The following is a 13,481-nucleotide window of genomic DNA, read 5'->3' as shown; positions in this document are numbered from 1 at the left end:
AGAAAAGAATCCAAACATGTTGTGCTTTGTATCTTACCAAAGAAAAGAGCAGCAAGAATAATCCACAGCCAATGTTCCATCTCTACAACAAGGTTTAAATCAACAGGAGAAACTAGCTGATGTTCAACATTCAGTGTGAGAATTGTTCTCTTCACAGCAGCAGTTATTATTGACAGAATGGTTGAACACAGTGCAGAAGTAGAGCACCGCCTACTTGATAATGTGGCCCTCTAGTGGAGGTAAAAAGTTCAGTACAACAGTGTGGAAAAAAGGCTTCCAGCAGCTTGTCAGTGTGTCAGCTTGTGTTTTTGTACAGAGTTTTGGTGTTTCCTGTCACTGTGGGCCTCACAGCACAGTAGTACACAGCAGAGTCTGTCACTGCAGCAGAGGAGATGCTCATGTTGATTTGGTTTTGCTCCACTTTAATCTTCAGTCCAGAGATTCGTTCATTTAATATCTGTCCTGAACCAGAGTGATAAATAAGGAACTCTGGTGGTTTTCCTGGATATTGTCGATACCAGTAAAACTCATCAGCACCAGTTGCTTGTTTGGAGTATCTGTAGGACAGAGTAACAGAGCTGTCTTCTAAACTGGACTCTTCTTTCTCAACTGGACTGAGTTCTTCACAGCTGACACCTGAAAGAAATGAGAACTCTGTTAAAACATTTAGCAAAAGTTACAATAAATAAATGACATTCTTTGATTTTGATTCCCTTTAATTGTCTTCATAATCTAACATACCTGTTAGAATGTAAAGAAACATGAGAGAAAACACACAATGATGCAGTGACAGCATGTTGAATAAAGGTAATGTTTGTGGTTTGTGTATTGAACTCTGCTGAATATGGAAGTTCCTCTCTCTTCTATAGTTCAGTAACAGCTTAGCTCCTCCCTGAATCTCTCCGTCTCCTCTTAGATCTGTATTTTCACTTCTCTCTCTTCCTCTTCCTCCTGGTTAACACACTGGTAGCAGCTGGAGGTGTTATATCATATTAAAAGAAAAGCTCAGTGTCAAATATTTTCCCCACAGTATGAAAAGTTAGCTCAACATCAGAAGAGAGTTTAGCTAATACAGAGATAACCTGTTTTACAGCTGCTTCATTTTGTTCTCCAACATATAAAAGCTGCTGATTGTTGTGAACCTGCTACGACTACTTTAATATTTATTATCAGAGAAATTACAAGCAAACTCAGAATGAATATTTGATCAGTAACCAACATGTATTCAATCAGATAAGTCAATTGAGAACTAACTGTCGTTCACAATGACGCCCCGGCCTACAGGCACCATCAGGAGGCCAGTCGATACAAGACATTAAAACACAGATATTTAGATTTACACTACTGGTCAAAAGTTTTAGAAAGCCCCAATCTTTCCATTATTGAAAATTATGCAGTTCAATGTCTCACTGTACTCTGGAATGAAATCATAGAACAAATAAACAATTGAAGTTAAAAATGAAATCATGTAATTAATTTATAAACCAAAATGTTGTCTAAACTTTTGACTCATCAGTAGCCACCTCAGACAGATAGAACAGCTGAACAGACTCGTGACATTTTTTCGACAATGGAAATCAAATATTCTTCAGAAAGTTCTTCCCAACTCTGCTGCAGAAGTTCTCATAAATGTGTGGCTCTTGTTGGTTGCTTTGCTTTCACTCTTCTGTCCAGTTCATCCCAAACCAGCTCCATGGGGTTTCAGTCTGCAGACTGTGTTGATCCACTCCATGTTTTCAAGCTTACCATCTCCTTCTTTTTTCTAAAGGTAGTTCAGGTACAGCTTGGTCTTATGTTTTGGGTCATTATCTTGCTGTAGGATGAATTCCTGACCTGTTCATACCAGAGGTCACTGCATGGAGCTGCAGAATGCTGTGTAGCCGTTTTGGTTCAGGTTGCCTCTCTCTCTCTGTACAAGTCACCGACCCTGGATCCAGCAAAACAGCTCCAGACCACCACGCCTCCTCCTCCATGTTTGACAGTTGATGTCACACGCTGAGGAACCATCCTTTCGCCTACTCGACGGAGTACAAAAATCCTGTGTGATGAACTGAAGATTTCTGATTCATCAGTCCATAACACCTTCTTCCAGTCTTCAGTAGTCCACTGGCAGTGTTTCATGGTCCAGACAAACCTCTTTTTCATTCTGACGTCTTAACAATGACTTTATTGCTGCAACTCGACCTGTCAAACCTGCAACTCGAAGTCTTCTCTTCAGTTGAAACTGAGACTTGTTTACTCCAACCACATGAAGCTGTGCTTGAAGCTGTTGTCCTGTGAGCCGCCGATCACACGAGCTGTCGACTCTCAGAAACTTGTCCTCTGATTCTGTTGTGTCTTTGGGTCTGTCAGACCTCTTCCTATCAGAGTTTGTCCAGTTTTTGAGTGACTTTTGATGGTGAAGGAACCTGTACTCACTGACACCTTGACTTTCTTCACTATTTCTCTGTAGGAAAGACCTATATTTTTAAGTGTTATGATGGTCTGTCTCTCTTTCATTGGTAATTGCCTTTTTCTTTCCATTTTTATAGCAACACACTACTTTCTGCAGTACAATACTGTTCAAATAATGCTCATGAGGGTGTGGTACCACAGTGTGTTCCAGCACTACTTTGATGCAGACGGTTGTAAGGAAACAGGAAAAGTTGGGACGCCTGTAGGAATCAGTAGCACCAACTTTCAAGGCTTGATCAACCTCCATTGCTGCAGAACACCTTTCAGATGTTAACACATTTCTTGTTCCCTGAAAAAGGCCTTTTTGTATAATTCTGAAATGTACATTATTTTTCAGTTTTGGGTAACCTTACCTTTTTTTTAACCTCTGGCAGTTCACCACTGACCTTTGTACCATTTCAAAGACTCACTTTACTCAACCCAGCCATGTAAATAAGATCCTGCTCAAACTGTGAAACAAATATTCTACATCCCTGAAGGAAGAGATACGCAGCCCACAACATGACAATACATGCAACACTGCTGCTTCTTCTTATTAAAACTTTTCTCACACAGACAATTTTTAGAAGCATTTGATTTGTCAGCATCATTCAAACATTTCAAATAAAAATAAATTCACTGTGTTGCTTGTGACAGAGCTGAACGATTATGGCAAAAATAATAATCACAGTTATTTTGAGTGATATTGAAATCATGATTAATAAACACGATTATTGGTTAATTTGAAAACATGAGTATTTATTGAACCACCAAAACTCAACTTTAAATATAACTTAAAACAACAACGGAAATAAATTAATAACAAGTAAACAAGTAAAATAATAATAATAATAATAATAATAATAATAATAATAATAATAATAATAATAATAAATTAAAATAACAACAGCAATATGTAAAAACAAGCCACAACCTACATGCAAAACGCAAAAACACTAATAACACAGCAAAAAAAACCCTAAATATTCTTTGAGGATTTTTGAAAAACCTTTTGTAAATACAGAAAAAGATTGGCCTGGTAGTCATATACTCCCTCAGTCTGCCTCCTACAAACTCAGGTTTAGGATCAGCAGACTGTTCACTTGGTCTGGCTTTAATGATGACTGAAGGCAGGAGACAACTTTTCCTCCTGTGCTAAAAAGCCGCTCTGATGCAGCACCTGTGGCAGGGATGCACAGGTATTTCCTGCTCAGTCTGGAGAGCCGTGGGTAGAGAGAGTGTCCTTCATAGAGGACTGTGTTGGCTGAAGCCGACGAGTTTGCACTTTTTTGTGTCTTCTGCTCCTTTATCACTTGGTCTTAGACCACTTTATGACTGTACTTTAAATGGTTCAATAAATTGGTCGTGTTTTCTTGGGGAGCAGAAATGACAGTGTGATCAATTTTGCTCCTTCCTTCTGCTCGACGTCCAACAACTTGAAACCAAAATGTTTCCATATGACTGATGATATCCAACCTTTCTTCTAAACTAAAGGCTGCCGTTCTGCCATTTTTCTCAATCGCTCCTAGTTTGCAGCACCTGCACGTAAGACTGGTGCATTCACTGTGCTTTTACAGCTCAGGAATTTGCATGCACGCCACACAGCACATGAATCATTTTTCTTCAATTATAATGATTTTATGATCGTGACAAGCCAAAATCAAAATCAAAATTCAATTAATCGTCCAGCCCTATCAACAATTTATGTGATCATTTAGGTTCATGTATTAAATCAGATTAGACTTTTTTTCTCCACTATCTGATCCACTGATTTTGGCCAGAATGCGACTGATCCCAAGTTTCTGACGCCTCATCCCCAAATATAATGACACACTATGACATATGATTATAGAGCTTCACAGTTTGGCACTTATGAACATGTCACACAAAAATGACTGGCATGGAGTTGAATTTGAGCTCTATAAGATGAGACATGATTTGTTTTTAAACTCGATTATGATGACATGTTGTTCATATAAATAAATTCCCAGAAAGTTCCATCATCAGAGTTTCTGTTGTATGAAACAACACTTTCCCTCATCCTGCTTCTGTCTTTTCTTTGTCATTTTCTGTTGTTTTCATCTCCACTACAAAGAATCTAGACTGGATCATCACATCCTACTGAAGTTTAACAGTGTGTGTCTCCCTCTAGTGGATGTTGTGGAGTTTTCTGTTGTCTTTGCTCCAAAGGTTTTTGTACAGAGTTTTGGTGTTTCCTGTCACTGTGGGCTGCAGAGCACAGTAGTACACAGCAGAGTCTGTCACTTTAGCTGAGATGATCTCCAGATCGACACGTTTCTCTGTTTTCTTAATGTGAGCTGAGAAATCAGAAACAGTTGGATGAATCGATCCTCCCTCTGTGATGGAGAGCAGGAACTCTGGTCTGGATCTCTGGTTCTGTCGGTACCACTGGATATTGGTGATAACACCGTCATATTTACAGGTCAGGTTGATGTTTCTTCCCTCTTCAACATGTTCTTCAGTTCTTTCTGGATTTATGCTGTTCATGGAAACCAGGGCTGCAAAATGAGGATTATTCATGTCAGTTAGTCTGCAAGAGATTCAAACATCAAGAGACTCAACGGAGGTTCTGGACTTTTTCTTTCATCTTTCATCATTTTGAGATTCATTCAATAAAGCAAATGTCTTTTTGTCTCATGGAAATTGTTACCTTACACAGATAAACCTCTAGTTATGAAATGTAGAGCAAATATCTGGTTAATCCAGCAGCTGAAATGAGACTTTGATCTGTGTTCTAACACTCACCTATAAAGAGAGAGAAAAGTAAAAAGAGGTAAAGCAACATGTCTTTGGAGTTGTTCAAGTCAAACAGACAGCAGATGATCAATGTTCTTCCACTGCAGTAGAATGAACAAACTAAACAGCCTCTCTGCTGCACAGCTCTTCTCCTCAACATCAACATGATTGTGCTTTTACTTCCTCAAACATTTCTGCTCTGGAGACACAAATAATCTCATTGGTTGAGTTAAATGTCAGTGGGTGGAGCCACAGAAAAACCTTTTTAGAGATTCTCTGCCTACCAAAGTTCAGCTCAGCCAGTGATGATGATGATTCTATTGTTCAGTAACAGCTTAGCTCCTCCCTGAATCTCTCCGTCTCCTCTTAGATCTGTATTTTCACTTCTCTCTCTTCCTCTTCCTCCACCTTCAGTTGTGGAGTTTCAGTCTCTGGGGAGAGTCTTTAAGACTTCACAGATAATGCCAGAAATGATTGATGTCCAAATATGTTCAGTCCAACACATCTACAGCATATAGAATCAGTCTATTGGTCTGTAAATGTAAAACAAGAGAAGTATGAATGAACCCTTTCCTCTCATTCCTCAGGGTCACTGATATCCAGTCCCTGAATGCAGTTACCTCTGCTCTGTTCACAGAGACAGACACACCTCTCTGACCTCGGTTGCCATAGCAACACTATCAGGATGTCCTCCGTTTTCCCCAAAAGGAGCAGATGGCTGCATCTACTGTCTCAATTAGAGACAGTGTGTCTCAGTAACATTTAGTGCAGGCCTCCCAGTGACCTGAAGACTTTACTTTGATCCATCATGTGCCAATTCATGCACCCTTGAATATTAAATGAAGGTGAGGTGTAGAGCCATATGTAAACCATTTAAACAAGATATTTTGCAAAAAACAACATATCAGACACACTTTATTTCTTCTTGCAGAGCATTTTGTATTGTTAAAAACATGACCATTGTTCCATCTGTCCCCAGGCAGTATTACAATCCACCCCAGCAGTGGGGTAGGTTGTAACAATGGAACTCTGTTCACAGTTTCTCATTTAGGATACAGGATCTCATTTACACATGAGACTCATAATAAGATGTTAACACCACCGTGGCGTCTCCTTCTGTCTTTCTCTCCTCTCACTATATTTAGTAAAACTATCAGGGTTTCTTTTTGGAGCTAACAGCTCTCTACAAATGTAACACAGCTGCTCTCTGCACCTCAACCTGCACCTTTAACTTTAACTTTAACTCACAGTGGACAGTTTGTGAGACATGCTGTCTTCTGGCTGAACATCAGGAAGCTGCTTGAGCTGCTCATGAATCCTCTTCATAATCAGACAACTCCGTCTTTTTCTTCATAACTCTTAAAAACTTGCAGAACCTCTTTATTTTAGGTTGAGACCAGTCCATTTGGACACACTCTTGTTCTTCTGACATGAACATGGAGACAGAATTTTGAATCTGGGCAAATTCTTCCAGCATATTCTCAAAGATTTCACATTTCATCTTCATGACTTCTTTCTCAGATTTTTCAGCTTCATCATCCATCAGAGCTTGAATCTCATTCTGTGTCAACACTCCCAGTTTTCCTCTTTGAGAGTGAATCATTTGAATAGAGACGTCTCCTCTTCATCAGCCTCAGCAGGTCTCTCCACAACAGGTTGGACCCCGCCTCCTTTAAATCTGACATCCTGACAGTAATAATATGACAGCATGTGAGCCACAACACACCGTTCACATGTCTGACAGTGGATTCAGTGGTGATGGTCAGATGCAGTGACAGTGTTTCCTTGTTTCATACTGAGCTGCATGAATTCATTTCCAAACACAGCAAATCCTCCATGAGACATCCTTCAACAAACAAACAGCAATTTCAACAGCAGCAAGTTCTCTGTGAGATCCAGTGAACAGATTTAACATACAGTGATCGACTCAGCACATGATTCACTGCATGTCCAATATTGTTTTTTACCTCTTGTCACAAAGTCCACTTGCGTCTGTTACTTGTACCTAATCGCTTGTTTGAATCCCATCCATGTTGCTGAGTTGAGAGAGAAAATCCAACACCAAACAGTTTTTAACTTGATGTTATGGCTGTTCCATGTCAAGTTATAGGAAAGTTGTTTTAACAAACGTCTGTTGTAGGTCCAGGCTCCATGAATCCACTGTTTCAAAATAAAAGCCCAACTGAACTCAAATATCCTACAAAAATACATTGTAGGTCAATGTGACACAGTTCAAATGGATAAAGGTGATGAGACGGTTAAAAACTGTTTGGTCTCAACTAAAGCTCAGACTCTGCACTATTTGTATTGACAATACAAATAAATAGCTGAAGAACAAACTCCAGTAAAAACTGGAACATCAGTATTTGATAGTAGCAGGTAAGTAGGCAGGGTTCTTACCACGGGCAGATTCTATTGCAGAACCCAATGATTACCACCACGTGAGCCCACTGTGATCACTAACACTGCAACTTACACTGCTAGGAGAGACAAATCTGCAAGACGCTCAAGTGACAACCAACATTAGGTCTACCACACCAAGAGTGAGGATCCCACATGTACTCCCCACAGCTCCTCCTGCTGCCTATAAAGGAATAAAACAAAACAAAGTGTGAATTTAAGTTGGTTCAGCTCACAATGATGAAAAGGACATTACTAAATCCAATTATGGACAGTGTAGTTAATCGTCACAGTAACTATACAAATCCTGGACAGTTCACACTAAAACTAAGGTTGAGTCCAATTAAACATGGTAGAAAAATTAGGCCAGACGACATAGATGGACTGGTTCAGACAAAGCAGCCGTCTGGCACTCAGTCTGCTATAAAATCATTTCTATCAACAGACAAAAATACTTTGGAGGGATTAACCGTCCTACATTAGCACACCAGTTTAGGAGACACTGGGAAGATCAGCAGGCTGACTACTCTAACTCAGACAAGGAGGAGACAAGGACTGAATTTCCTAAAGGCTTAGATTGTTATATTATTAGTGAAAGGCCTACAGTCAAACAAACCAAAGCAGTTATCTGTGGCCTGCCTCTTCAACATGGGGCTACAGAGCATCCATCAGTCAGGATGGATCAGGACGCAGCTTCACTACATCTGAATACACAAGAAACATCATTAGATTTCTAATCAAACCATGTAAGCAGTGATTCTTCACAGATGTCCCTTACCTGCACACACCAAGCAATCCTACCACACATCTACCTGGATTCAGACAAAGAGGCACTGATTGCCCACACCTGTCCTCATAAAGGCAGGAAACTCTCCCTAACCCGACCTACAGAGGGCAGTGCTCTCACCCTGCATGTCAGCCCTCACAGGAAGTTTGGAAAGAATTCTTGTTCTTATTTTGGCTCCTACACTTTGTGTTTTATTCCTGCCAGCAGCATGGCTCTGAGGATGGTAATGTCAGTCTGACAGTTTGTTGACGGGTCGGTCGCTCCAACACTTTGGTCCAAACTGAAATATCTCAACAGCTACTGAAGGGATTGTCATGAAATGTTGTGAAGATGCTCATGTTCCCTCAGGATGAATAATAATAACTTTGGTGATCCTCAAACTTTTTATCAATATTTGATTTGTTATTAATACCTCAGTCAGATCAAGAGTTTCTCCTACAAACTTACTGTCTTTTTAAAATGAAATTCTGTTTTTGTGTTATCATCCCTTCACCACAGCTCAGCAAGGAAACACTGTCAGTCTGTCACTATCTTTATTTAAATCAGACCATTGAATCCTCTTCATAAACATTGGAATTAATTTCTGAACGAGGACTCTGGATTTTGTCACCCATCACTTGCATGGAATTCACATCAGGATCATTTCCTCCATTTTCAACTATTTTCTGTTCCTGTTTTAGTTTTCATGTTGTGTTTGAAGCATCATCCAGTTGGTTTGTCATTGATGTGGATTTGCTGCTCATGTGAATCCTCCCACAGTGTTTCATTAGCAGCTGTAACCACAGTGACTCTGATCAAACAGGAATTAGCAGAATCCATCTGATATGAAGCTGTGGTTTGAATACCACTTCCCTCCTCTTTGAAGAGTAGTCAGATATCTGTGTTCAGGTTTTTGTACAGCCTCTTCTACACTTTGTATCACTGTGTTTCTAGAGCACAGTAGTAGAGAGCTGTGTCTGCCAGGGTTAGGTCTCTGATGGACAGTTCAGTTGATGTGTCTGATGTCTCAGATCCATATCAATTATCAGGGATATACTGGAGATCACTTACTGATCCTTCTCCTTTCAAGAGTATAAACTGAGGAGCCTGAAGGTCAGAATGATGTCTGTACCAGTAAAGATAAACACCACCTGCTGTTGTCTCATATTCACATCTCAGTTTGACAGATTGTCCTTCTGTTCCACTGACTTCATCTCCTACAGGAGAGATTTTGTCTCCAGCTGTTAGTCCTGGAAAAAGTGTATAAAATGAATCCATTAGACTAACATTGTTCATGAGGCTGAGAGGAGAAGACAGTGGAAAATATCAAGTGTACAGTGTTACTCTGTGGACAGAAACAGCTCAACTGTTGAGAGATTTCTGCTCTGAACTCCAGTTGACATCAATCTTTAGAAAAGAATCCAAACATGTTGTGCTTTGTATCTTACCAAAGAAAAGAGCAGCAAGAATAATCCACAGCCAATGTTCCATCTCTACAACAAGGTTTAAATCAACAGGAGAAACTAGCTGATGTTCAACATTCAGTGTGAGAATTGTTCTCTTCACAGCAGCAGTTATTATTGACAGAATGGTTGAACACAGTGCAGAAGTAGAGCACCGCCTACTTGATAATGTGGCCCTCTAGTGGAGGTAAAAAGTTCAGTACAACAGTGTGGAAAAAAGGCTTCCAGCAGCTTGTCAGTGTGTCAGCTTGTGTTTTTGTACAGAGTTTTGGTGTTTCCTGTCACTGTGGGCCTCACAGCACAGTAGTACACAGCAGAGTCTGTCTCTGCAGCAGAGGAGATGCTCATGTTGATTTGGTTTTGCTCCACTTTAATCTTCAGTCCAGAGATTCCTTCATTTAATATCTTTCCTGAAGCAGAGTGAGAAATAAGGAACTCTGGTGGTTTTCCTGGATATTGTCGATACCAGAAGAAATAATCAGTAGATGACAGTTTGGAGTATCTGTAGGACAGAGTAACAGAGCTGTCTTCTAAACTGGACTCTTCTTTCTCAACTGGACTGAGTTCTTCACAGCTGACACCTGAAAGAAATGAGAACTCTGTTAAAACATTTAGCAAAAGTTACAATAAATAAATGACATTCTTTGATTTTGATTCCCTTTAATTGTCTTCATAATCTAACATACCTGTTAGAATGTAAAGAAACATGAGAGAAAACACACAATGATGCAGTGACAGCATGTTGAATAAAGGTAATGTTTGTGGTTTGTGTATTGAACTCTGCTGAATATGGAAGTTCCTCTCTCTTCTATAGTTCAGTAACAGCTTAGCTCCTCCCTGAATCTCTCCGTCTCCTCTTAGATCTGTATTTTCACTTCTCTCTCTTCCTCTTCCTCCTGGTTAACACACTGGTAGCAGCATTTTGTTCCAGATGGAGGACGGAGGATTTTCACTTTTTAATTAAGACTTGATTCCACATTGTTTACAGAATAATACAATAATTTATGATATGTTTTTTGTATGTAGCACTTATGAGGCAGTTGCTGGCAAGTGAACAGATCTCAAATCCAAGGTTTGCTGCGTTTAGAACCAGTATTTGTTTTGTCCATTCTTGGTTTCTGTAAAAACGTGCTGCCTTCCATGGAGAAGGAGCCATCTGTGGTAACAAACACAATTCTCATTCTCATGTGATTATAAATGAATGAAAACAGACTTATAAAAGTCATATTCCAGTTCTGCCCAGAAACCCAGATAAATCTTACAGCTATCATGAAAATGAGAGAACCTCGGCTTCAGCTCTGTGTTACACCACAACAATCACAGTTTTCTTCATTCACATCTATTGTGGGACTTTGCTAAGGGCTGAGAGGACGGGGCGGAGCTGAGACACAGAGCCAACAGACAGTTGCTCAGAGTCATGGAGCTCTGCAGGAGAGGGTCGGAGGCAGAGTGGAGCTTCTGGAGGAAGAAACACCACAGTGGCTCTGATGACGACTCTTTTATTGTCAGAAGAGGAGCTCAGAGTGGATGTTGCAAACTTTTAGAATGAAAAAGAGGATTTATTTTCACTCCTGCACCTCAGCCCTCTGTAGCAGCGACTCATGAAGAACTCTGGAGCAGGACCAAAACCAGCCTGACTCGCCAAGCATCCAAGCAGGATGCAGTCACATCTCGTCAACCGCCGCCAAATCACGACAAGCCTCCTTTTCTCACCCTAGAAGAAGAAAGTGTTGTGAAACTGAGCTGGTGTGTGCAGGAGAGCAGAGAGAAAGATGTTTTTAAAAGTCTCTTTATGTTCAGCTCTCAGTTCTTCTGTAGCTTCACTCTGAATCTTTGTGCTTTGAACAGTAGTTTCTCTCCTCTGTCGCTGTTTGTACTCTCAGGCATGGTTGAAATTACAGGAGAGCTAAATGGAACTGGGCTCACCTGAAAAGGACATGAGCTCCCTGAAGACCTGATCTGGGACATTTGAGGGGAGCTCTAAAACATGACGGTCCTGAAATAAATAATAGTGAAAATATGTCAATGTTGTGTGTTTATTCACACATTATATATATCTTCACTAATTAACACCATGCTGTGTGTTGTTGTTTGTGACACACTGACCAAAGTTGGGTAAAATGTGATTAAGATTGAATATATTGTCAGTGGTTCCATTTCTAAAGCTTTACAATCATGTCTGTGAATATAGAGAATCTAGATGTTGTTGATGTTGGTTTCTTGTTGGATGTTTCTCAGTTGTTCACTAAGTTGTTGAAACATTTGTTGGTTCTGTTTTAAACACAAAGACTGTAGACTTTATTACAACATCATATAGATTTTTATTTGTGTGTGTCTCCCTCTAGTGGATGTTGTGGAGTTTTCTGTTGTCTTTGCTCCAAAGGTTTTTGTACAGAGTTTTGGTGTTTCCTGTCACTGTGGGCTGCAGAGCACAGTAGTACACAGCAGAGTCAGACAGCTGAAGGTTCTGGATCTTCAGAGGAACTGATTTTGAGGTGGAATCCAGTGTGGATGAAAATCTCTCTTTAAACTCGTCTGCTGTTTTCCCATCATCACGCTGAACACGACTCAGTATGAATTTGGGGCTGTTGTTTCCATCCTGTTTGTACCAGAACAAAGTGTCACCGGTCTGAAATGTACAGTCAAGTGTAACTGTCTGTCCTTCAGTAACAATGACATCTCCTGTTGGCTGGATCACTCTGTCTTCTCCTTTACACTCTGTGGAAGAAGAGAACATGCAGAGGAAGAGATGAATCAATAAAGATGATTGATTAAAGGAGATCAATCAGTAGGTTTAAAGAGTTACCTATCCAGAGAGTCAGGCCATAATCAGATTGAACCATAACATTTATTTTTACATGTTAATAAATGCTGACAGAAATAATTAGAATTGATGTGAATCTCAGTAACATGTTAAAGTGTCTGCAGATAAAACATGTTGTGCTTTGTATCTTACCAAAGAAAAGAGCAGCAAGAATAATCCACAGCCAATGTTCCATCTCTACAACAAGGTTTAAATCAACAGGAGAAACTAGCTGATGTTCAACATTCAGTGTGAGAATTGTTCTCTTCACAGCAGCAGTTATTATTGACAGAATGGTTGAACACAGTGCAGAAGTAGAGCACCGCCTACTTGATAATGTGGCCCTCTAGTGGAGGTAAAAAGTTCAGTACAACAGTGTGGAAAAAAGGCTTCCAGCAGCTTGTCAGTGTGTCAGCTTGTGTTTTTGTACACAGTTTTGGTGTTTCCTGTCACTGTGGGCTGCAGAGCAGAACACACTCAGAGGAAATCAGCTCTCACATCAGCACCTTTAGATGATTTATCCCTGAATCCAGATGTGGTCACCTGAAAACAGTCATCAATTATTGGCAGTAATAGTAATGGGTTATATTACTAACCTATAGCTTCATCAATAGGAGCTAGTAATCAACAGTAAAGCTTCCATACATCCACAGAGTCAACCTCCCCCAACACACACACATCACTAAGGACTCAATGCAAGTTTACACATTCTGAACATTATTATGTTTTAAGTCTTGTTTTAATGTCTCATCTTCTATACCTGAGTGGACAGATGCTGATTGTTCTTCAGCAGAGACGATGTGTTTGTTTCTCCAGAAGAAAACGTTTCTCTCTCCTCCTCATGAGAACTCAGTTTTAT

General features: G+C 40.0%; 1 protein-coding gene and 1 gene segment (V, D, J or C); one reads left to right on the top strand and one right to left on the bottom strand.

Annotated features, from left to right (window-relative positions):
- Positions 1 to 13,481, top strand: part of pex5lb (peroxisomal biogenesis factor 5-like b) — a 212,914-nt gene that overhangs the window by 154,003 nt on the left and 45,430 nt on the right. The window lies entirely within an intron of this gene.
- LOC146317216 (T cell receptor alpha variable 3-like) lies at positions 296 to 901 on the bottom strand. The segment is given in 2 exon segments: positions 296 to 636; positions 742 to 901. Coding segments are annotated over 2 exon segments (396 nt in total).

The sequence above is a fragment of the Lutjanus erythropterus genome, chromosome 12, assembly GCF_056507025.1.
Source record: "Lutjanus erythropterus isolate fLutEry1 chromosome 12, fLutEry1.hap2, whole genome shotgun sequence".
Taxonomy (NCBI): Eukaryota; Metazoa; Chordata; class Actinopteri; order Lutjaniformes; family Lutjanidae; genus Lutjanus; species Lutjanus erythropterus.
This window is presented reverse-complemented; position numbering and strand designations above follow the sequence as displayed.